The sequence below is a fragment of the Hipposideros armiger genome, unplaced genomic scaffold (genome assembly GCF_001890085.2).
Source record: "Hipposideros armiger isolate ML-2016 unplaced genomic scaffold, ASM189008v1 scaffold_114, whole genome shotgun sequence".
Classification (NCBI taxonomy): domain Eukaryota; kingdom Metazoa; phylum Chordata; class Mammalia; order Chiroptera; family Hipposideridae; genus Hipposideros; species Hipposideros armiger.
The window spans coordinates 1,919,283-1,943,569 of NW_017731464.1; the positions used below are offsets into that span (position 1 = coordinate 1,919,283).

General features: G+C 46.8%; 1 protein-coding gene across 1 annotated transcript in view; it reads right to left on the reverse strand.

Annotated features, from left to right (window-relative positions):
• The window catches only part of VAX2 (ventral anterior homeobox 2), a 30,204-nt gene that overhangs the window by 949 nt on the left and 4,968 nt on the right, over nucleotides 1–24,287 (reverse strand). The window contains exon 2 of the mRNA XM_019647619.1: nucleotides 13,046–13,233. Coding sequence (XP_019503164.1) covers nucleotides 13,046–13,233 — 188 coding nt within the window. The remainder of the gene's footprint in view (nucleotides 1–13,045; nucleotides 13,234–24,287) is intronic.

The window sequence follows — 24,287 nt, forward strand, 5'->3', positions numbered from 1 at the left end:
CCCTTCCTGTCCCTCCACTGCTAAACTGACTCTGGCCTAGGATGGAGGAATGGATTAGCAAAAGGACGGTGGAGTTTGGAGGGCACAAATGAAGTGCCCTTCTTGGCCCAACATACTTTCCACCCTTAGGCACGTTCGTGGCTTCAGCCATCATTTAGTATGTGCTGATAATTCCCAGCACGAGATCCAGGCCGTTATCCAACTGCCTGTTAAACTCCATATGTACAGACCCAGCTGAGATCCACTCCTCCACACAGGAACCCCTCCCCACCTTCCCTCTTTCATGAGGGCATCTCCACCCACCCACGCGGAAACCCGGGAGAGTTCCCAAGGTCCCCTTTCCATCCTGCAGTGCAGCCTCCTCTCTTCCCTTGCCCCTCTCGCCTGGTCTATGACACTGTTTCTCTGGTTATGCCTCAACTGTTGGCCACCTGGGGAGCCAAACTCCTAACCTCAGATCAATCTACTCAGAATGGGAGTGGCTGGGACCCTGATGCTAGGAGTTTTTAATGCTCAACAGGTGATGCTCCCAAGGTGGGAGAACCACAGCTTTCAGGGTCTCTGTGCCTCACATCCAAACCTTAACATTTGCACGGCGGGGGGCAGGAGGAAACTGGGGGGCTCTGGCTCATGGCCTGCCCTGACTCTGACCTGCACATCTGTGGGCACCCCAGCCTGTTTACGCTCTGCAAATAGCCCCCACTGACTACTTCTTGGGCCTAGGGTTGTGAATAATGGCTGCGTGGGCTGCCTGCCCTTGGGAGGACTGACGTGGGGAGAGGCCCAGGATTGCGCCAGAAGTGGGCTTGGGCCATTTGGCAGGGAATTCTGGAATCCTGGACACCTGGGGTGTGGTCTAGAAGGTGGCCCCTTGGCCTTGCTGAGTCCTCATCCCAGGGAGCGGCATGGCCAGAGGAGGGCCCTCTAAAGCATGGGCCCAGAGCGGGGGTCAGCTGCCTGATCCGAGGATGGTCCCACCTCTCCTATCTTGGCCCCAACACTGCCTCTGAAGTGAGCTCTCTAACCCAATCTGACCATTCCCCTGTTTGAACCTATCACAGCTCCCTCCCACCCTGTCACTTGTAAAGACTGGGCTTCTCAGCATGATACCAAGTGTGAGAGAATGTGGCAGGATGTTGAGGGGGTCTTCCAATGGCCACACATTCAAATCTGGGGACAAAAAGGTGTCAAGTACCTCATATCTTAAGTGGTGCCACCAACCAAAGGGCGGAGAGAGGCCCTTTTTCAAGGCCTATGAGAGGAGAACTTATCTGTAGAAGAAAAGAAAGGCTGGAGGGGAAGCCCAGCGGTCAGCCCTGTGAGATCTCTGGTGGTGACAGGTGGGAAGGAGAGGGTGCTCTCCCACAGAAGGCAAGTCAGGGGGCCCCGAAAGAATCACTTGTAGGGCCTGGAAGTGCCCGAGAGGAGGGACTGGCATTTGCTCCCCAGCTGGAGAGCTTGTCAGGCCACAGCATCTGCAGGCCCATGTCACTGGTACCATCCCCGCAGCACCCAGACTTGAGTCTCAGGGGCACAGAGGCTGGGCCTGCTTCTGGCCTGGAGGTGTCAGGAGGCTGGCAGCTGGCCGGGCAGTGTGTGCCAGCAGGATGAACAGGGACCAATGAGTGGGCAGCCTGGAAAGAAAAGGATAGGGTGGCCTCACTGGTTCCCTCCAGCTTTCGGAGGCTGTCAGGGAGGCCAGCAACTCCTGTGACTCTGGGTGGAGGAGCAGAGAGGTGAAGGGGAGGATGAGTAGGAGACAGGAGTGGGAAGGTTGCCTGGGTGAGGATGAGGGCAGAGTTGAGGTTGCCTGGGGCGATGCTGAACATCACCACCCCTCCAGCACAGGCCTCTGCCCAGTGAGGCTCCTCACACCGGAAGGTGCCCAGTTATTTGAAAAGATCTCTGCCTACCTGCCACCACCCTCCCTGGCCTCCGACCCTAGGGTAGGTTATTGATGGGAGAAGACGGAGCAGGTGGCTCAGACAGGACTGCTTTACAGAGGCTACAATGGGCAGTGTTAAAGCTAGCAGGGTCCTTCCCGTGTAGGTCTCTCCAGCTCTGTTCTGGGGTGGGGGTGGGGGGGCGGGGAGCAGAGGAGATTTGAAACAGGTGTGCTTTGGTGTTTTGTCCTGGATTGGATTGAATTTCAATATCCAAAAGTGAGCAGAGAGTTACAGGATCTACTTGAGACTGATTGCTGTATTCATTCACTCACTCATTCATTCAACAGGTATGTATTGAGGTCCTACTGTGTGCAGGCTGGAGGAATTAGCAGTGAGGTAGAGCAAATCTTGCTATGTGGAGTGGATAGTATAGAAGGGAGACGATGAACAACAAATAAAAACAAACAGGCATGACTGTGAGGTAGCAATAAGCGCTTTGAGCAGTGTCTCTCCAATTATTTGGGGTGAGGAATCGCTTTTTATTTATTTATTTATTTATTTATTTTTAGTTGAGCCATCCTGCTACCTGTTGGCATCTCAGTGGCTGCTCAGCTCGGGCCAGGACTCGAACCGCTGTTGCTCAGAGCTCAAACCCTTGAGCGAGCTCTTAACCAACTAAGCCACTCGTCCGGCCCTCAGGAATCGCTTTTTAAATTTTCTAATTTGTTGTAGACCAATTCTTTTGTAAAATACAATTATAATGAATTACTAGAAAAATTGCTGTATTCGTATCTAAACACTCTCCATTTCTGCATTTAACTTGTCATGGACAGCTAACAGTTTGTAGGCTGGCACCAACCTAAGGATCACACTTGGGAGGCTGCCGCTTTAAAGAAAGGCAGCAGGATAAAGAGGGGGAGAGAAGGGGAGGTGACTATTTTATTAATGGAGTGGCAAATGCAGCTTCTTTGAAGAGGTGACATTTGAAGGAGATTTCAGTCAGGATAGGGAGATAAGGCCAAGGGAGATATGACCAACTCTGGCTGAAGGAAGTTTTGGAAAGAAGAAAACCCTTTATCTTTGTCATTTCCAGAATTCAATTGCTCCATGAAGCAGTCCCACCAGCTCCTTGGGAACCATGACTCTGTAGGTTGCTGCATTCCTGCCCCCTGCGAGGAAGCCTCTTGGCTTCTCTGCTCGGCTAGCACCTACCCTCTTAGGACTTCAGGCCAGGCACCGCGCCCAACAAACCAGAGCTTAGTTTCTCCTTTCTAAAATGGGGACAAAAACACCTGGCATGTTGCAGGGACCAAATAAGGAAATCCATGCAGAGGGCTTTGCATGGTGCCTGGTCCACATTCAGTGTGAGTTAATTCTTGTTTATTGCTCACTTCTCTGTTCCTGGCTCTGAACTCGGGGGACAGGACAGACCCAGGTGTCATAGTTCCTGCCCTCAGGAAGCTGAGGGTCTAGTGGGAGACTGGCACTAACTCCCTCCCAGCAAAAGGAGGACAATTAGGTACAAAGGGAGTGGCAGTAGCAAGGGGTGTGACTGATGAGGAATGAAAGGCTTTTTTCAAGGTGTTCTCCCACAGGTCTTGTCTTTCTACAGCTCTCGGTTAGCAGGAAGAGGTAGGTGTGGGTTGGCACTGGGTGTGGGAGGCTCCTGGGAAGAAGGGCCTGGAAGGGGAGGAGGGAAAAGGCAGAGGGCAGGTGGGGCAGGGGCCGGGGTCTGGCATGCCCATTTGTTGGGCACTTACGGGCTAGGTCAGGAATTCAAACCCTGACTGGATCTTGGAATTAGCTGGGGTCCTTTTTTTCCTAAGTCCTTATGCCCAGGCCCCATCCCAACCCATTAAATTAAAATCTCTAGGGGCTGGGGCCTAGGCATCTGTATTTTTGTAAAAAGCTCTGTGGGCGATTCTAATGTTGTAAACTGTGGAGATGGGTGCTGGAGCTGCAATGGTGGGAGTGAGAAGACCTGACTGTTTACTTCCCACCATTAATCCCGTGGTCCCTAAGTAGTTGATTCATAAGGTACAGCAAACAAGGGACAAACGAATAGAAGACAGGCTCAGAGCCTCTGAAGTCGACCCACCTCCTCCAGGAAGCCTTCAGTTTCACCTCAGGGGTTGCCCTCTTCCCAGGGTTAAATACAAAGTTACTGGTCCTTTAAGGCTCAATTCAATTGCTGCTCAATTCAGAGGCACAGGTCCTATCCGGAAGTACAGTGCACTTCCTGGGGTGGCGCCCTCCCCTTGTTTTCTTGGTACATGCTGTGGTCTCCCTGGGGGCTGACATCTTGCCTCCTCCCTATGTTGGTTCCCCAGGAACTCAGTGAATGCTTGGTGGCTTCACCTCTGATCCATTTTGGACCACACTGCGACCCATGGCTGCACACCAGGGGAGGGATACGGTTTCCACTTGGCCGCCAGGACTGGGGAGGCATTTTCTGGATGATCATCCATCACCTCCTTCCAGCTCATGCATGGTCAGTGTTAAATTCTGAGACTCATTGTTGATTCTTCGACCCTGGTCCTGAAAAACTTTCCCAGGTCAGCTGCGTGAGGGGGATCCTGCAGCCAGCTTCCCACCTTCCTTTCCTCCACAGCCACATCTTCTGCTCTGACCCTGGGACGCTGGTCATTCATTCAAACAACACATAAATACCAACCAGGCAATACATATCAGCATTGCCAGGTGCTGAGAAAAGAATAAATAAAAATCTATCACGGGCAGGCCAAGAGGCGTGTTGGTTAAGAGCTGGCTTGAGACGCCAGAGGGCCCTGGTTCGGATCCCACATATGAGGGCCAGTGACACTGCCCTCCACAGCTAAGATGCTGAACAACAGCTCTACCTGGAGCTGGGCTGCTGTGAGTTGCAGGCGTGGGCTGCAGCCTCTGCTGCAATGGGTTGCCATGGGCTACCGTGTGTAGCCAGCAGCCAGCGTGAGCGGCCAGCAGCCGCCGTGAGTGGCCGTCCAGAAGCCAGCGACTGATCTGCCTCCCCCGGGAAGAGTGCAATGATGGTGCCAACTTGGGCCAGTGAAGCAACGTCCTCCACAACTAGACTGAAGAACAAAACGACAGCAACTTGTCTGTTCCCCTTCCCTCAATTCCCCAATAAAAATCTTAAAAAAATAAAATAAATAAATAAATAAATAAAAATCTATCTCTACCCACTTACATCTCAGACACCAGTAATGGGGAGATGGATAGGTCAGCAGGTGCTATGACATGGTAAGTGTTTTGGTAGAAAGTAGCAAATGATATAATATATATATTATATACGTATGGTATATATATATGAAGTGTATATATGTCTATATATTATATATAGAGACATATATATGAAGACTGAGATCGGACAGCCCTAGGTTCAATTCTGGTTCTTTCCCTTAATTAGTGGATGACATGGGGGAAGTTACTTAACCTCTCTGTGACTCAGTTTCCCCATCTGTAAAATGGGGATTGTAATAATGCCTTCTCATCACTTTGTTGTGATGACTTACTGAGCTAATAATCATGGACATAGTCAAGTGCCTGGCAGATGCTGAAGGCTTTTAAGCAGCATGGAAACCACATCAGCTGAAAAATATATAGGGTGTTAGGTCTTTCCTAGAAATTCTGACTTGGAACCTGTGGGTGGAGCATGGAATCTGAGCCAGCAATCTATTTTCACAAGAATCCCAGGGGTTCTACATGTAGGTGTTCTGCAGACCTACCTTGAGAAACACTGCTTTAATCAAACACCAAACATTTTCCTTGAAAGAAAGCATGGTAACAAAGTGTATCAGGGTGGTTTCTAAAAACGGGGAACTGGACTACATGGGACCCTCCCTGTTCTCTGACAGGAGAGCAGCTTTCAGCACATGCACTCTGTGGGAATAAGGTGGGTGGAGGGTTCTTCTGATGGCTCCGAGAGAGAGACCCTCTGAGACACCTTCCTGCTCTCCAGGGCCTTCCTTCACTGCACAGCCTCGGGTTCTGGGCAAGGCCAAGGGCAGAGATCAGCTGTGCTCTGTCTTGCTCACTGTTCCTACATCGGAAGGACCCTTCATCCTGCAGAACTCTGTGGGCGGTAGGGAGGGAAGGCAAGGGCTTCACTGTTCTGTCTACCCGACCCTGTAAATAGGCTTCTCATTTAAATGTTCAGACAACTCAACTTAATTGGACACACAGAGGTTAAGGAAAAGGCTAGGAGTTTGAATGGGTGCTGAAAAAAACTTACGCTATTTCTGCCTGAATTAGGACCATGCCTGGACTCTCCTGGTGTCCGGGAAAGAGGGTAAAGATGCTGGCTGGCAGCAGGAAGAGAAGAGAAGCGGCAGACACAGACACAGAGAGGAGCAGGCACTTGGAGAGGAGTCGGGCCATGTATTCCATGGAGCAGCAGAAGGTAGGCTTGTGAGGACCTGGAGCTGAAGGCTTGGGTCCACAACAACTTTTGGCTTCGTCTCCACTAAGCCTCCTTTTACCATGGTCCCAGTTCTTGGATTTCCATAAGACTGTGCCTCCTTTTTTATCTCTTAGGAGTCCATCCATTATTTTAGCACACTTGAAGAAATCTCTTATCCTTTCCCCCAAAGAGTGCTGACCAAGACCCTCAGATAAACTAGAGAAAAACCAACCCCCAGAGAAACAGCGGACATACCTTCCTGACATCTCCACTTAGACCTCAAACTTAACTGATCTAAAACAAAATTCTAGATTCCTCTCCTACTACCCTGTTCCTCCCCAGCTTTCTTAACCTGTTAAGTAGCATCATTGACCATTGCTCACCATTCATCCTGTTGTTTAAGCCCAAACCACTTCTCTTTGCCTTGCCCCATGCATGTAATCCCAGAGCACGTCCTAGTAGGTCCTATCTTCAAATGAGAGTACATCTCATATCAGTTCACTTCTCCCCTCCACCACTACTCTGTTCAAGATGTCATATAGTAGCTCCTAACTGGTCCACTCTTGTCCCCATTTACAGAGTGCCCTCTGTAAAATGCCAATCATCTCATGCCAGTCTCTCTTCAACACCCCACCATGGCCTCTAAGCACTATATGATCTGCCTCATCTATGTATGCCTATTACCTTCCAACTGTAGCCACACTGGCTTTCTGACACTTCTAGAACATTCTATGCCAGGTCCCGTCCCCAGGTCTTCACAGTTACCCTGTGTCTTCCCTTCTGGCTCCTCATCTAGTCTCTTCCCTGTCGTTCCCAGCACAGCTCAATGTCATTCCCTCAAAGAGGCTTTTTCTGACCACCCTAACAAAAGATTTCCTTTTAGTCTCTATCATATCATATTTTATCTCCCTCAGAACACTGTTAAAACAGAGACAACAAGCCCAAAATGGAGTCACTTATGCTAAGCCCACATCACCAAAATGAGACTCAATACCTTACTTAATTGCAGTTTTAGCCTCTCCCAGGAATGTAATCTTAACCTATCAGTCTGAAATTTTCTGGTCATCACTAGTAATACACCTGACAGTCCCCTTCCGTCCTCCATAGGTAGGTTACCTCAGCTTGAAAAATCCACTCTTTCCCCCTCCTGCCTATAAAAGCCTTCCATTCTGCACAGCTCCTTGGATCTCCTTTCTGCTTGCTGGATGGGATGCTACCCAATTCATGGATTACTCAAGCCAATAAGATCTTTAAATTTACTCAGTTGAATTTTTGGTATTTAACAGCACTCGTTAATTTTACTTATTTCTTATTTATTTGTTTTTTAAGCATTTTAAATTTTATTGATCTTCCAATTTATAACACTCATCAGTTTTTAAAAAAAATTTTTAATTAATTAATTTTTTATTGGGGAATAGTGTGTTTTTCCAGGACCCATCAGCTCCAAGTCAAATCGTTGTTTCAATCTAGTTGTGGAGGGCGCAGCTCAGCTGCCCATGTGGGGATCAAACCGGCAACCTTGGTATTGTGAGCACTGCTCTTTAACCAACTGAGCTAATGGGCTGCCCCAGTACTCATCACTTTTAAATGTTGTTTGTCTTTCTTGTGCAGAATATAAGAAGCCCTTTTGAGAACACCTGAGTTTATGCTATTGAGGTCACTCAGGGTGGGCCCTTAGGTAGCTTCAGGATGGGGCTGGTTCCAGAAAGCCCAAACACGTGATTAGAGGGTTGAACGTTCAGCCCCACCTCTGACCTCTGGGAAAGGGAGGAGGGCTGGAGATTGCATTACACAAACTCTTAAACAATGAGACCCAGAGAGCTTCTGGGTTGATGAACACTAAAACATGGAAAGCCTGTGAGGGTGGCACACCCAGAAAGGGTAGGGGAGCTCTTCAAACCACTCCCCTCACCCTGCTCTATGCATCTCTTCCATATGGTATTTCTGACTTGTGTCCTTTATAATAAACCTGAAAATGTAAGTAAAGTATTTTCCTGAGTTCTATGAGCCATTCTAGCAAATTATCAAACCTAAGGAGGGGGATGTGGGAACCCCCAAACTTATAGTCATAAGTACAGGGAGCCCCTAGGACTTGCAACTGGCATCTAATGTAGGACTGTCCTATGAGACTGAGCCCTTAACTTATAGGGTCTGGACTTATAGGGTCCAGGAATTAGTGTAAGAATTAAACTGAATTGAACTGTTGGACACCCAGTTGGTGTTGGAGAATTGATGCTGTTGGTGTTGGAAAACACCACACATTTAGTATCAGAAGTGGTGTCAGAAGAAAAACCTCACACCTACCCCAAAAGGTGGTGGTGAGGATTTAAGGAGTTATAACATGCCAAGCACGGAGAACGGTGCCTGGGGCACAACAAGCTCTCAATAAACGTTAGCTATACCTTATATTATCTCCAAAACTCCAGGGTGGGGGGAAGAAAAAGGAGGGTGGTGAGCAATAATCAGTAAGGTAAGGAACCGAGAGCTCACTGTGAGCCCAGCTCTGTGCTGGGCTCCCCAAGGAGGCCCGAAGAGATGCGGCCTTCAAGTACATTCTTATCCTTGGGAAGTGCATGCTGATTAGTGCCCGCCACACCACACACACGCAGACACACACACACACACACACACACACTCTCTCTCTCTCTCTCTCTCTCTCTCTCTCTCTCTTTACAGGTCAAGCCATGTGGAAAAGGTCTCTTGGGAGGAGGTCAAGGTGTCTTAGGAAAGGCTACCTGGAACAGGAGAGTTTTGGCCTTGACTTTCAAAGGCAGGTAAATGTAGGGTGTATGGAAGACAGAGCAGGGAAAGGAGGAGGACTGAGAAGGAGTTGCTGGGATGGACATCTGAGGTGTCCTTGAAGACCAAATTTCAGGGGAGAGTTTGGGGGCAAAACTAGGTGAGGCAGAGGGTAGTTCGAACAAAGAAGAGGGGCAGGTATTGAGGGGTGACTCCGTGCCTGGACTTCAGGGTTTAAGGGTGACTCCTGATGTTTCCCAGGAGCATTGACCTCGCCCAGCCACGGCAGCCCCCTCTGTGAGCATGCCTGGCTTTCCAGCCCCAGGCTGAGCCCAGCTGGAGGAAGGGCCCGGCTGCTCCAGGCCATCTGCTGGGCTGTTCCGGGCTCTACAGCGGCCTCTGGAGGAAAACAGGTCCAGGTGGATGGGACCAGTGCCTGCAGGACAGCAGCCACTGCCCAGCGGCCCCATCCTCCCTGCTTTCCCCTCCTCCTCCTCCTCTGGTCCCTTCTCACCTCTCCCTCTGCCCCACTAGGGGTTTACCCCAGGAGGAGCCTGCAAACCCCTCAAGGGAACCGGGACGTCCAAAGGCATCTGAATGCCCCTTCACGAGAGGAGGACTGGACAGCATTCTATTAGTGTGACTTGAGGAGCTGGAGGAATCCTGATGAGGGAAGTGGTGTGATCTGGACTTCACTGCTGCACGTGGTGTGCCAGGGGAAGGGAGCAGCAGGCAGTACAAGAAGCCTCACCCGTCCTGCTGCAGCGCCTTCCCCTATAAATTCACGCCTCCAGCCGGTATCCTTCCTCCCTCCCCTCCTTCCTCTCGTCCCTTCTTAAAGCCTGTTATGGCTGTTGTTTACAATACATCTGTTGACTGGGCCGGCCGAGTGGCTCAGTTGGTTAAGAGCTCGCTCAAGAGTTTGAGCTCTGAGCGACAGCAGTTCGAGTCCAGCCCGAGCTGAGCAGCCGCTGAGCTGCCAACAGGTAGCAGGATGGCTCAGCTAAAAAAACAAAACAAACAACAAAAAAAAACAATACATCTGTTGACTGATCTCCCTCATACGTGAGATTAAACTACTAGGGCTGTAGCTAAACGAAGGGTCTCTAAGTGATTCTTCTACAAGCTCCAGGATGGTTGCCCAGTTTAGAGGCAGCATAAAGATGCCAAGCTGCTTGTCCAAATCCTAGCTGTGGAACATTTTAGTTGTATGGCCTTGGGGATAATCTTTCCTCATCTGTAAGATGGGATAATACTGCTAGCTTCATCACAGTGTTGTTGGAAGGGGTTAGTGAATTAACATACTCGTATGCGAAGCACTTAGAACAGTGCCTTGGCACAAATAAGTACTAAGAATTATTATTGTTGCTGTTGTAGTTATCTTTACATAGCTCTACTGCCAGCTTGAAATGCTTCCATCCACACAGAGAAGGTGTTACAGGCCAACAGAGCAGCACTCCCACCACTGAGAAACTTTTAAGTGTTCATTCCTATAGAAATGTTAAGGATAGAAGTGTTGTCTCCTCCCTAGTTTCTTAGTTTCTTAGCCCCTGGCTTTGATTACTCTTCTCAGCAGTCTGTGAATCCTAGGCTAAAGATTGCTCCTAGCCTGAATCCTAGAATTCTCCTATCCCCCTGCTTCTTGATTGCTTTGTAAATCAGTTTCTGAATCCTAAACAATAGAAGTCTCCTACCCCTGCTTCAGATAACTGCTTGAAAGCCTGTGACTTCCTAATATCCCCCCAGGCCAATAAGCTAAATGCCAAACCCATTCTGGGCCCAGGCAACTGACACCACCTGAAAGACAGGCTGAATGGCCACAGGCTTCATCAGAGTTAACAGGTTTATTAATTTAAATTGATTTTTCCTCATTCAGGGACCTTGGGGATACAGATGACACCCCAACAAGATTGCCAGTCACAACCAAAGAAGCCAGCGTGGTCTTCCAGGTGGATCTCAAGACCCCTTCCTCTCAACTGAGATCAGCTAGAGCGAGAGTTCCGTGAATCCCCCAATAGGCAGGGACAACTCTACACCCCTGCCCAGCAGAAAGCAGATATAGAAGAAAAGACCTCCTGTCCCTCAACCTCCCATAAAGATTTTATGGGGATCACGTCTCTCAAGGAGAAAACAAGGCAGGCAGTTAGAAGCAGGCATTGGGTCTCTGTATTTCTGCAAGTCCCACAGAATGCAGCAGCCTGGGGGACCGCCCCTCTCCACCCAAAACTTCCTTTTGTACTTTAATTATCTACCCCTGCGGGAAAACAAATGGGCACAAAATACCCAACTCGATCAGACCAGTCATTCGCACCTGCACAATACCTCTTGTCAATCACAGGTGCCAATCAAGTGGTCCCACGCCCTTAGGGGAACAGCCCATTCTAGAGAAAGGGGATAGAAACTCCAAGTCCTGGGAAGTTAGCTCTGCTCTTTTTGACCGCTTTTTCCCTTTTTGAACCCCTTCCTCCCTTTTTTTTTTTTTAAAGATTTTTATTGGGGAATTGGGGGAAGGGGAACAGACAACTTGCTGTCGTTTTTGTTCTTCAGTCTAGTTGTGGAGGACGTTGCTTCACTGGCCCAAGTTGGCACCATCATTGCGCTCTTCCTGGCTGAGGCAGATCAGTCACCGGCTTCTGGACAGCCGCTCACTGCGGCTGCTGGTCACTCACGCTGGCTGCTGGCTACACACGGTAGCCCATGGCAACCCACTGCCACAGGGGCTGCAGCCTATGCCGTTGCCAGTGACCCATGGCAGCCCAGCTCCAGGTTGAGCTGTTGTTCAGCATCTTAGCTGTGGGGGGCAGTGTCACTGGCCCTCATATGTGGGATCTGAACCGGGGCCCCCTGGCGTCCCAAGCCAGTTCTTAACCATTGCGCCACTCGGCCGGCTCCCTTCCTCCCTTTTTTGAGCCTTCTGAGCCTGGCCTTTGCGCGTGGCCCACTCCAAACTCTTTGGAATGTAATTTCTCTTCTAATACTGGGTCCTTGAGCCATTCTCTACTGCTCGGGCCTACTTCTACTTCTTTAAAATGTACTATCTCTTCGAATAAACTACATTTTCAGTGCTTACTCTGGCATCTTGTTCAATTCTTTGCTCAAGTTGCCAAGGATCTGGACTTTGCGCCTAGAAGGGCCCACTCTCCAACAACAAAGGTACTCAATTTACAAAAGTTTTTCCTTAGGGCAGGCCAAGTGGCTCAGTCTGTTAAGAGCTCTGCGAGCTCTGGACCCTATCCCTAACCCTAACCATAACCCTAACCCTAACCCTGTCCCTAACTTTAAACCTGTACCTAACCTTAACCCAAACCCTAACACTGTCCCTAACCCTACCCCTACCCCTAACCCTGTCACTAACCCTAACCATGCCCCTACAAAAAAAAAAACCACAACAAAAAACAGTGCGAGCTCTGAGCAACAGTGATTTGAATCCTGGCCCGAGCTGAACTGCCACTGATCTGCCAACAGGTGACAGGATGGCTCAGGTAAAAAAAAAAAAAAAAAATTTTTTTCCTTTAAGTTAAACATTACTATTGTTACTAAGTCCTTCTGGGATGAAGGAGGTGTTCTGACCTCTTCTCTCCAACAAGAAGTTCTGAGCCACACTGGGATGATGGGAAGGTGATGGAGGATACGAAAGGCCTAGAATGGGGAAATGACAGGTCCCAAACCATTTTTGTGAAATCTCATCTCTCCCCCAAATCCAACTCCTCACCATCCCTTTCTGCAGGCTCCTCTAACATGCCAACATCCTTCTAAGCCACGCCCTGCATCTAGAGTGTCCTTTTCCCTTGGTTTCTCTGTCCTTTTCCCATATTCTACCCAGATTGCCTGGTGCATCCTGAAGGCCCCCATTGGCATATGCTGACTCCCTCTTGTCAGCCCTGTATTTATGTGCTTTGGTTTACCTGTAACTTTAAGTCTGTCCCCCATGCATGTCTGCACAACTCCAGAATTGGATCTCATACCCAAGGAGTTCCCAGGCTCCCAGGGCAGGAGTGGAGGAACCCAGATGCCCTCTTACCTGGGTCTCGGAGAGGTTCAGCTGGCGGGCCAGCTCAGTGCGCTCGCGGCCCACCACGTACTGGCAGCGCTGGAACTCCATCTCCAGGTGATACAGCTGCTCGGCGGTGAAGGATGTGCGGGTTCGCTTGGGCCGGTCCAGGTCCAGGCCCTTAGGCAGGACAATTTCCCGGATGGTGCCTTTGGCATCTGCAGAAACCATGAAAGGAGGCAGGTTAGTTAACTAGTTACAGAGTTAGGCCACCAACACGCATCTTAATTAGAAGCAGTGTGACCTAACCGGGGCTCTTTGGGTATGTGTGGGTATGGCTGTGTGACTTCTGACAAGTTGACAAGTTGTGTACCCTCTCTGGGCCTAGCTTCCTTTTTTTTTTTATGTTTTTATTGGGGGAGGGAACAGCATTGGGAAATCAGGGAAGGGGAACAGACAAGTTGCTGTCCCCCTGCTCTTCAGTCCAGTTGGGGAGGATGGCGCCTCACTGGCTCACATTGGCACTATGATCGCTGCACTCTTCCAGACTGAGGCAGATCAGTCACTGGCTATTGGATGGCTGCTCATGTCGGTTCACAGCAGCTCACACCAGCTGCTGGCCACTCACGGTAGCTTATGGCAGCCCACTGTAGCCCACGCCATCACCGGTGACCCATGGCAGCCCAGATCCAGGTCGAGCTGCCGTTTTCACCATCTTAGCTGCAGAGGGCAGCATCACTGGCCCACGTGAGATCTGAACCGATGGCCTCGCTGCTCAGAGCCCGCACCTCCAAGCCAACTCTCAACCAACGAGCCACTCTGCCGGCCCCTGGGCCTAGCTTCCTTAATCACTCAATGCAGTATGTTGTATCTAATGGGTATATGTATGTGAATGGGCCTCAATACAAATCATAGTCTGGGCAGAAAGGACTCACTCTGACTCAGCCAGGATTCTGCTCCCTCAGCAGAGTAAGGAACAAATGGAAAGAGATATACCACGTCTTCAAGTGCAGAGGAAAAGATGGGTTAGCTTTGGGTATGACCCATCACGTAAGGTTTACTGGAGGAGATGTCCAGAGTCAGGTCCTAAGCTGTGTGTGAGTGAGTATGTGTGTGTGCATGGCTGAGCACTCTGTCCACAGGCGCTTCTGGGGTCCATGAAGAAGCCAGCTGGTGGGGGTGGAGGACGGCCTGGGGAGCAGGTTTCCTTAGGAGTTGCCCAAAGACCATTGCCACTTCATCAAGCTGGGGTGCCTTCCAGAGGGGTACTGCTGCCACTTGTCACATACCTAGTTATGAATAGAAGGGCCACACTCCTGGACCCTCTAGACACAGGGTGTCCAATATTTCAGAGCCTACTTAAGAGAGATTGAAAACCCTGCAGCCCAGATAGCCTGGCTTAAAAGAACTCAGTAATAGCAACAAAGTGTTCAACAAAAGTCAGGTATTTGGGGACAGCGATATATACATCAGCTTTAACTACAGAGGCAAAAGTGATCCATATTTGAGCCATACACACTGATGGCTTGAAAACTAGTTATTAGAACATTTTGTGTCAAAAACTTGGGTGTGGAAATATGCAGTATCGTATTCTGTAGGATTTACCAAACCACTCCCAACACATGATGTCGATAATAAAAAGCTAAACTAACAGAAATTGACCATTATGTAGGAAGATCAGTGTCAATGGAAAACTTACCAATTCAAGGCAGCCCTGATCAACTACAGGCAGCCCTGATCAAGACACCCTCCCCAGTTGCAGGAATTCTAACCCTCTCTAGATGGCACGCACAATTGGGTTTTACAATGTGCCCTGAAGTGGTAGCAATGGCCACTTATGTTTTAGTCATAATAATAGCTGACACCTCTACAATGCTCGCTCTGGGACAGGCATTGTTTTAAGCACTTTAACCCTCCCAATGAAGTTGCAATTATTATCATTATCCCCATTTCACAGACGGGAAAATGGAGGAACACATTTTAAGTCACTTACCCGAGGTTGCACTGACAGCGATCAATAAGCTCTAGAAACACCCTTTATGAATACCCTCTTTAAGTAATTCTTAATGATTCAATTAATATATAATGAAGAGAACTTTGGTCATGGGTAAAAATAGAACCTTCTGGACGTGTTCATCATTGCCCCAGAAGACAGGAAAGGACCAGCTTTGGGATGTGCTGTCTGTCAGGAGGCTCCTTGTGCGCCACACAGCTGTAGAGCCTACCTTTAGAATCCCTGCTGTAGAGGGTGAGCTTGAGACCCCTCCCTCGCAATCCCCCACCATAGGATTTATGAGACCAGTTAGTTCTTCCTGGCTCCAGCCAGGGCTGGTTCACTCCTCCAGGGTGTGCTTCAGCTTCTCATGGGCTCCTGGCTCCCAGGTCCTGCCTTTGATCTGAGAGGTTCTCAAGCACCTTTGTGTACACAGCCAACTCTCAGGGAGAAGGTGAGTCTGGTCTGGGGGGGACACTGCTCAGAGGTGCCCCCTCTCCCCCACAAGGCTGGTCTTTTGAGAGCACTGGGCAGAGCACAACAAACAGATGTGGGCCCTGCTTTTGGAGTGTTGGTGAAAACCATTGGCCTTTGGGAACAACTCAAGCTTCCCCCTTTCAATCCTTCCCACATTCCAAAAAGGTAGGGTAGTATTTGTGACCCTGTTGTGACTGGGTCCTCTTTGCTCAGGTCCCACTATTTCCAATTGTGAGCCCAGTCTCAGAACTTCTTCACAAGACCCAAGTGACTCCATCTCCAAAAGCATTGATTTTATTAAAAATGTCTTGGGGGGGTGTGGACTGGAGGAAGGGTGGTGGGTGCCATATATGGTGCTGGAAATTTCACATCCTCTCCCCAGTAAGCCCCCCAAAGTCTACCTGAAGCTCTGAGCATGTGCTCCTAACAGGTCAAAGCATACACCACCACCACCACCACCACCACCACCACCACCACCACTCCTTTCCTCTTTGTAGAAGAGCTAAGAGGGACATTCTCACCTCAGGGAGCAGCCAAGGTCAGCTCTCCCTCTCAGGGTTAGGGGAGGTAGGAAACACACAAAAAAAGGCAACCTCAGACTTGCCCACCAGATATCAAAACATGCCATGCAAATAAGCACATGAAAAAGATGTTCAACATCGCTAGCCACTGGGGAAAGGCAAATTTAAACCATGAGGAACACATACTAGAATAGCTCAAATAAAAAACACCGAGATTGCCAAAGGCGGGTGAGGATGTGAAGAAACTAGATCTCTCAGACCTTGCTGGTGGGAATGTAAATGGTTCAGCCACTCTGGAAACAGGCCTGGCAGTTTCTTAGAGTTAAACGTATACTTACCATAGAACCCAGTGACCACACACCTGGGAACTTATCCTAGAGAAACAAAATCTTAGGTTCACATCAAATTGACTGATAGGACAATTTTGATGAATCTCCAGGTTATTATGATGCGTGGGGAAAAAAGAAACCACCAAAGTTAGTCTCCAAGTTTCTGAACTACATGATTCCATTCATATAGCATTATTAAAATGACAAAGTTATAGGTGAAGAACAGATCCATGGTTGCCAGGGGTTAGGTAAGGAAGGTGTGACTACAAAGGGCCAGCGTGAGGAAGTTCCTTCAGGTGACAGAACAGTTCTGTATCTTTATTTGTGGCGGTGGTTATATGAATCTATAAATGTTGTAAAGTGTCATAGAACTATATATAAAGCCGGCCGAGTGATGCGTTGGTTAAGAGTTGGCTTGGGACGCCACCTCTGAGCAGCAGGGCCCTGGTTCAGACCCCACATGAGGGCCAGTGATGCTGCGCCCTCTACAGCTAAGATGGTGAACAACAAACAGCTCGACCTGGAGCTGGGCTGCTGTGAGTCATCTAGCCCATCCTGACTGACACAGCCTCCTTCCTGGAATCATTCCTTTTCTGAGTAGAGTTTGGGAAAAGCACCAAGAAGTAGGGACAGCTTTAATTCCAGGGCCTCTTTGCAGGTAGGCTCTTGTTAAGGTGAAATGCATGACTCTAAATGGAATGAGTCCTGAGTTTTGCTGCGCCTCAGGTCTCCTCAAAGAGGGGTGAGCCCTAGGGGTACCGGGACGGGTGATTCTGTCTGAGGAGCTTTTGCCCTGGGAGAGGTGGTGAGGTGACCTCTGCCTGAGAATAGTTAGTTAATGCTCCTGACCTCCAGGACCAATTATGTCTCCCAAGAGACCCCCTCAAAGCCCTACCTGACTTCATCCCCTAGCACCCAGGAAGTTCCTTTATATGACAAGCTGTTAATGTGCTGGTTTTTAAATGTGACAAGGTCCTTCCGGCCTTACTCTGAAAATATAACATGATTACTATAAAAATTCCTTACCAAAAATGTATTCTCAAGTTTATTAATTGAAAATGAAAGAATAGTTAAGAAAAAATGATAATGTTGCATTATCACATAGCGAACTATATTGCAAATTTACAGCACTAAAATGGTATGATGCCAACACAAGCATCATGAACCAAATCCATGCATAAATGAAGATTTGGTATGTTAGAAAGATGACATTTCAAATTAGTTGAAGGAAAGACAGAATTATTAAAGGCATGACTTTTGGATGATTCACTCATTATTTGGAATAAAGTAATTAATCTCAAACTGCATACAAAAATAAACACAAGGCAGATTAAAATTTTCAGTGCAAAATATAAAGGTCTAAAAATCGCAAAACAAACTGAAAAGAATTTTTAAAAGGAAAGCAAATGACAGATTTAAGTACCTAGGAATAAAAGCTTCTGCAGGATGAGAGAGAGTTATGACAGATTGGGATGAAATATTCATAATATATGCATAACAGAGTCTTAATTTCTAGTACACACAGTCACTATAGACTGATGAGTAAAGTGAAGCAGTCCAGTGGGAAACTGAGCAAATTATATGATGGATTATTCTGAGAAGAGAAATGCAAGCAGCTAATAAATATGACAAAATACTTAAGCTTAAAGGGAATCAGAGAAAATGAAAGTTATAACAGCAATGAGATGCAATTTTTTTCCCAATGCCATCTTTTATCTATTAGGCTGGGGAAATAGTGCTGGCAAATGTGAGGGAAAATATAGGTTCTCTCAAGCTCTGTTAGTAAGAATATTATTTAATACAATATGAGGTTTCTTTTGGAGGGCAATTTCACAATGTCTCGCTCATTTAAAAATACATAAATTTTGTGTCCTGGAAATTTTATAGAGGTTTCTACCCCAGGAAAATATTGGTATAATTTGATAAAGACAGATCTACTGTTTGAACATAGTTTGTAAGAGAAAGAAAAAAATAAAAAAGTAAAATGTTTATCAATAGGAATATGTTGATGAAATCATAGATTAGTCATATCTTCAGTTATTACGCAGAAATTAAGAAGAATGAGGTACATCTCCCTATCCTGACCTGGATGAATTTCTGTTATATACTGCTATGTGAAAACAGCAAGTATGTATAAACCCATTTCTTCAGAGAACTAAAAGTAAAACGTGTGTGTGTGTGTGTGTGTGTGTGTGTGTGTGTGTGTGTGTGTGTGCGCGCGCCTGTGCTGGTAGGATGAACACCTGTCTTCTATTTGCTCTGGGAAGTAGAAACTGGTCAGAGATTCCTTCTTACTTTGTGTACTTTATTGTTTGATTTGTTGCAAAGACTAACAAAAAAATTTTTGTAACAAGAATTATAAGATACATATGCATATACATATATATGTACATATATATGTAATATTTTTACCTTTGGTTGGAGAACCATCTCATCAAGAACTAAAATGTAGAAGCCCCCAAAGGAAATGACCATTAGATATAATTGCAGCTTAAATTTGAGTTCAGAAAAAACAAATTCTTAGCAGTTTTAAAAAAAGGAAAAGGTCTGCAACATATGTTGCAGAAAAGGGGATCATTTCCCTAGTATATAAATAGTGTTTACAATTATAAAAAAGCACTGAGCAAACCAATACAGAAATAGCTAAGCACATGAAAAAAAAAACTCACAAAAGAGTAAATACAAATGAAGAATAATTATATGAAAATATGTTTAACCTCACTAGTAATTTAAAATGCGAACAAAAAAGATCATTTTTCACTTGAAAAGGTTTTATTCTAAAAGATTGAGTATAACCCAGGTTGGGAGGATGCGGAGAAATGCCACATTTATACACAATTGCTGGGAGTATAAATGAGTACATTTTTGGCATTTGGAAATATCTATCACAATTTTAAGTGTATAGACTCAGATTTCAATTTTTTGCTTCTATTAATTTATCTTATAATTATACTCATCCCAAATAGATGTGAAATGATGTTTATTATTTAAAACATTTTATTACAAGAAATTTTAAGCATATATCAAATTGGAGAGAATAATATAATGAGCCCTGATATACTTATTCCCTGACTTCAACAATATAAACTCAGGAACAATCCTATTTCTTCTATCCATGTAAGTTAAAGCAAATCCCAGAAATCATATTATTTCACCTGGAAAGTTTCTATATGTATCTCTCTCTCTCTCTATCAATCTCCTTTAAAAACAACCACAATACTATTATCATAACCAAAAAAAAAAAAGTAATTCCTTAATACAATAAAATGTCCCACCTGTTTTCACATTTTCAGATTGTCTCATAAATGAAACTTTTAACAGCCATCTGTTCAAATTGGCATACAAAGATGTTCACTGAAGCATTGTTTGTAATAGTGAAAGAGTAGAACCAACCTAAATATTCATCAATAGGGAACTGGTTAAATAAATTATATCTGCATAATGGAATACTATGCACGTGTTAAAAAAGAATGAGGCAGGTCAGCCTATTGGCCCGTTGGTTAAGAGCTGGCTTGGGACGCAAGCTCTGAGCAGCAGGGCCCCTGTTCGGATCCCACATGAGGGCCAGTGACACTGCCCTCTACAGCTAAGATGGTGAACAACAGCTCAACCTGGAGCTGGGCTGCCAGTGAGTCGCCGGCAATGGCATAGGCTGCAGCCCCTGCTGCAGTGGGCTGCCATAAGCTACCGTGTGTGGCTGGCAGCCAGCGTGAGCTGCCAGCCGGCAGCTGATGTGAGCTGCCAAGAGCCACTGTGAGCGGCAGTCCAGAGGCCTGAGACCAATCTGCCTCACCAGGGAAGAGCACAATGATAATACCAACATGGGCCAGTGAAGTGACATCCTCTACAACTAGACTGAACAAAAGGACAGCAACTTTTCTGTTCCCCTTCCCCCGATTCCCCAATAAAATCTTAAAAAAAAAATGAGGCAATTCTACACAGAAAAATTTCCACAAATGTTTATAAAATGAAAAAAAGCAGTTTGCAAAAAAAATTCCCACTATTTAAACATATAACTTACATATTTATGTTTTTCAGTTACCAGGGAAAGTTGGGGAGGTTACATCTTGGGAGTGGAAGTTATTATGTGGGGGAAATACAGAACTTTGAATTTTTACATGATATAGCAAAACAGCATGGACTGGGTTTGTAATTAGAAAGTTATTTTATACTTCAGAAAACAAACGACATCAGAAACAAAATTAAAAGACAAATTATAACTCAAAAAATTGCAACACAAATTGAAAGTGGTAAGTTATTATCCATACTACAGAGCTTCTACAATAAGGAAAGGGATGTTTGAAAATTAAACCTTGTTAAAGGAAATGAATTAATAGATAACAGCAGAAGAAATACAACTGGCCAATAAACATGAAAAGAAAATAAAGAAACTTCATTAATAATCAAAGACATAAAAATTAAAATGCCAGTGAGGTACTACTTACCCCTTGTATGATTGGCAAAGGTAAAATATATGCTTTTTTTTTTTTAGAGAGAGAAAGAGTGCAATGTGGGGAGAGGGCAAAGGTGAGGTTATAAATTGCTAAATATTTTTTCCTGAAGGACAATTTGACAATAACTATCAAGATATAAAGTGTAAACTGTGACCACCACATCTGGAAATACAAGCAGTTTTAGGCGTTGCTTGGGCTGGGGGTGGGGAGTATCATCTTATGGAGGGCAATTTGGCATTATCTTCCAAATTACATACACAGATAACTCTTTGACCCAAGGATCTACTTTTAGGAACTTCTCTGGCAGATATACGTAGAAATGACCAAGGAACAAGTTATTTATTGTGGCATTATATATAATAGCAACAGATAAGAAAAACACTACATGCCTACCAGTAGGACATGGGTTCTATAACCTATATTATGGTCCATCCAGTCCGTATAAATGGAATACTATGCATCTGTAGAAAACGAGCAAGAAATTATTTACATCCTAAGATATACTGGTAAGTGAATATAGCAAGGTGAAGAAACATATAGAGATGATACCATATGAGTAAAAAATAAAAGCAAGAAAAAAGAATATAGCTGCACTTACATTAAGCATATCAATTATTTGAAAGGACATGTTAGAAAACAGAAAAAAGAAAAAAAAAGCCACCCTTGAACCTGATGGGAACCTGAGAATGGGGGACAGACTGGGAAACAGATTTTTCGCTGTGTACTTAAAACAAAAACAATTTTTCGAGGTTTGAATCATATGAATTGCTATTTTAAAAGTTAAACAAGGAAACACGTTTAAATTTTTTTACTTCAGTGTGTGTAATCCTTTCGAAGCAGCATTTCCATTGCTAGGAATGTATCCCTTGGAAATACCGAAAGAAGTGCCAAAGACCTGTGACTTGTGACTTTATTTCACAGTGTTTATATTTGGGGGAAACAACAGAACATCCTTCCAAAAGTAAGGAGAATTCGGCTTTCCCCAACCAAAGGGATACATTACAGTCATGAAACAGCGTCAAATGGTGGAGCCTGAAAAGATGACCCCTGCGGATTAAAAACATGTTTAAGGCAAATTGCAAATCAGATTATGTAAAATGATCCCGCTTTTGCTAATGTTTGTATTTGAAAATGTGAAAATCCCCTGGAAGAATACATCTAAAACTGGGAACGGGAGCCTAGGAGCCTTCTACTGCTTCGGGTTTGACTTTTTTTGTTTTCAAATCCTTTTCCTACCTGTAAGAGAGTCCCTGTGAGAGGCTGACTCCTCGCAAAGTGTCCTCCACCTGCCGGGCCCTGGCTCCCCGCAGCTCCACTCGTGGACGCGATGCACGGAAATAGCAAAATTCAAACCAAACCCTGGCTTTAATTACCCGGTTATTTCAAGTTCCAGAGAACGACTGCGGGGTAGGGGTATGAACTGGGCGGGGAGGAAGAGCGCGGATTTATCTGGTTATTTCTCTCCCCACTGGCTGGCTTTGCCGGTGGAATCTCACACTAAGCAGCAGCAGAGAGGCGGAAGACTCACTGCAGACCTTGTGACTCTACGCTTCCCACCACCTCCTGCTCCAAACCTGCAGGCCTCTAGGCGGCCTCCCCGGCCCCGGGGATCCAGCTCGCAGTAAAAGAACCATATTTGAGGTTTTTTAGATTTTATATTTCAGTGGTTCCCAAAGTTGAGGATTGCAGAAAATTCAAAAACATATGGCGTTGTCAACTTTATATTCCAACAATTATTCTGTGTTCTGGCATCACCACCGTTTCATATCAGGAACGACATTGTAACGTCAAAAAAATAAGGAGGTCATCTAAGAACGGACGTTCCTCCTGGGGAAGGGCGTTGCAGCCTCCTACTTAGTGAAATACACGATGTTGACGGCCTTGCCTCCTTTCATTCGTTCGACAAATACATATACTGAGTGCCTACGGTGTGTTAGGAACACATCTGCAAGATCGCGTGGATTTGGCGGGCGCGGTGAAAACCTACGCGGCCACCGCGTGGCATCAAGGGCTCCCGGCTCCCTTGAACTTGCGCCGACGCCGCTCCTGGGTCACCAGGGCCCGGCCGCAGGAACCTCGCATGTCCCCGCGTTGCGAGTCAGTCTCTCGGTTAGTAAGCCGAGCGCCAGCATCCTCAGCCGGATGGGTCTGGCATATAGTAAGTTCTCATTAATGTCTGCGGAATGAATCATCGAGCAAGGGAAGGGCAAGGCCAGGGGAGAACGTAGGCGAGATGGTTAGAGGGGCCTTTGCGGGCTCCAGCGAGCGCCTTCCAGCCGACCCCATCCCTCTGCCGCGATCGCAGTCCCGGCTGTTCTCTGTCCGCCCAGCCCTCGGCTTTGTGGGACAGATCTGGTCCTGGCGCTTCCACCTCTTCCCGCTGTGTCCGAAGCCACCCTGATATCCCTGCTGAGTCTCTCCAATCTCCCTCCCGGGTGAGGAGGTGCTAGCCAGGCGCCTAGGTCACCTTGTGTCCCGGGGATTCCCAGGCAGGCCCACTCCACCTCGGTCTCCTCTATCCGAGTTTCTCAAACTTGGGTACGAACTCGCCGGACACACTGCCGGGTAGCCCTCTACCGGCTTTCCCAAGAGAGTCGAGCCAATCTTTATTTTATATTAAGCAAACAGGAAATAGAAGACAAAATTCATTTGTTTCGTATGTTCCCCCCCCCTCCGCCCCCACTCCACACACACACCATTTAAAATACAAATCAAAGAAACAGCGAAAAGAGCGGAGCTTGGGGCTATTACCGCCCCAGACTCGAAAGAGTAGGGGGTAATTGAGGAAATGGCGTAGAGCCAGTAAGACCTTTAGACGCTCTCTCTCCGTACAGGTTGTGCGCAGTGCGTGGACTCGAATTTGTTTGGTGCCAGCTTAGGCACTGGGACGCACGCGGCCGTCGCCCCCTCGGGTCTCGAGTACGTACTGTCTTAACCTTCTAAGGACTTGGTCTCCCTACCTGGCCGGGTCACCTGGAGGATAACATCTGGAAGCTCAGCCGGTTTGTGTGTGTGTGTGTGGGGGGGGGTGCCGGGGGGATTCGGTAGCGGGTCCACCGGCACCTGAGTCCCTTGACTCCAAGCGACCACCTAAGGCGGCAGAACTAGCGTGAGAACACCAGGAGCCTAGGATGCACTGCACAGTTCCCTGAAAAGGAAAACAGTCCACATAGATACTCCAACAAGCGACGCATTTGGTTGCCGGTCTGCTTCTGTGTGTCGGAGGGTGGGGGGCGAGGGAGGCATATATAGAGAGAGAAAAATAAAGATCCAAACGATAGGGCCCAGCATAGACCCGCGATGAGAATGTGCATTCTTCTGCCAAAATCCAACAAAGCAAAAGGAAAAATATAACAAATATAAACCAAAACAGTCCAAGGAAAATAAAGGAAAGAAACACAATATCCCCTCTGAAACCAAAACTAAAAAGACTCCCAAATCCCAAAGTGCAGTCTCTGCAAGAATCATTTAAACCTTTCAACCGCGGGGCGGGGGGTG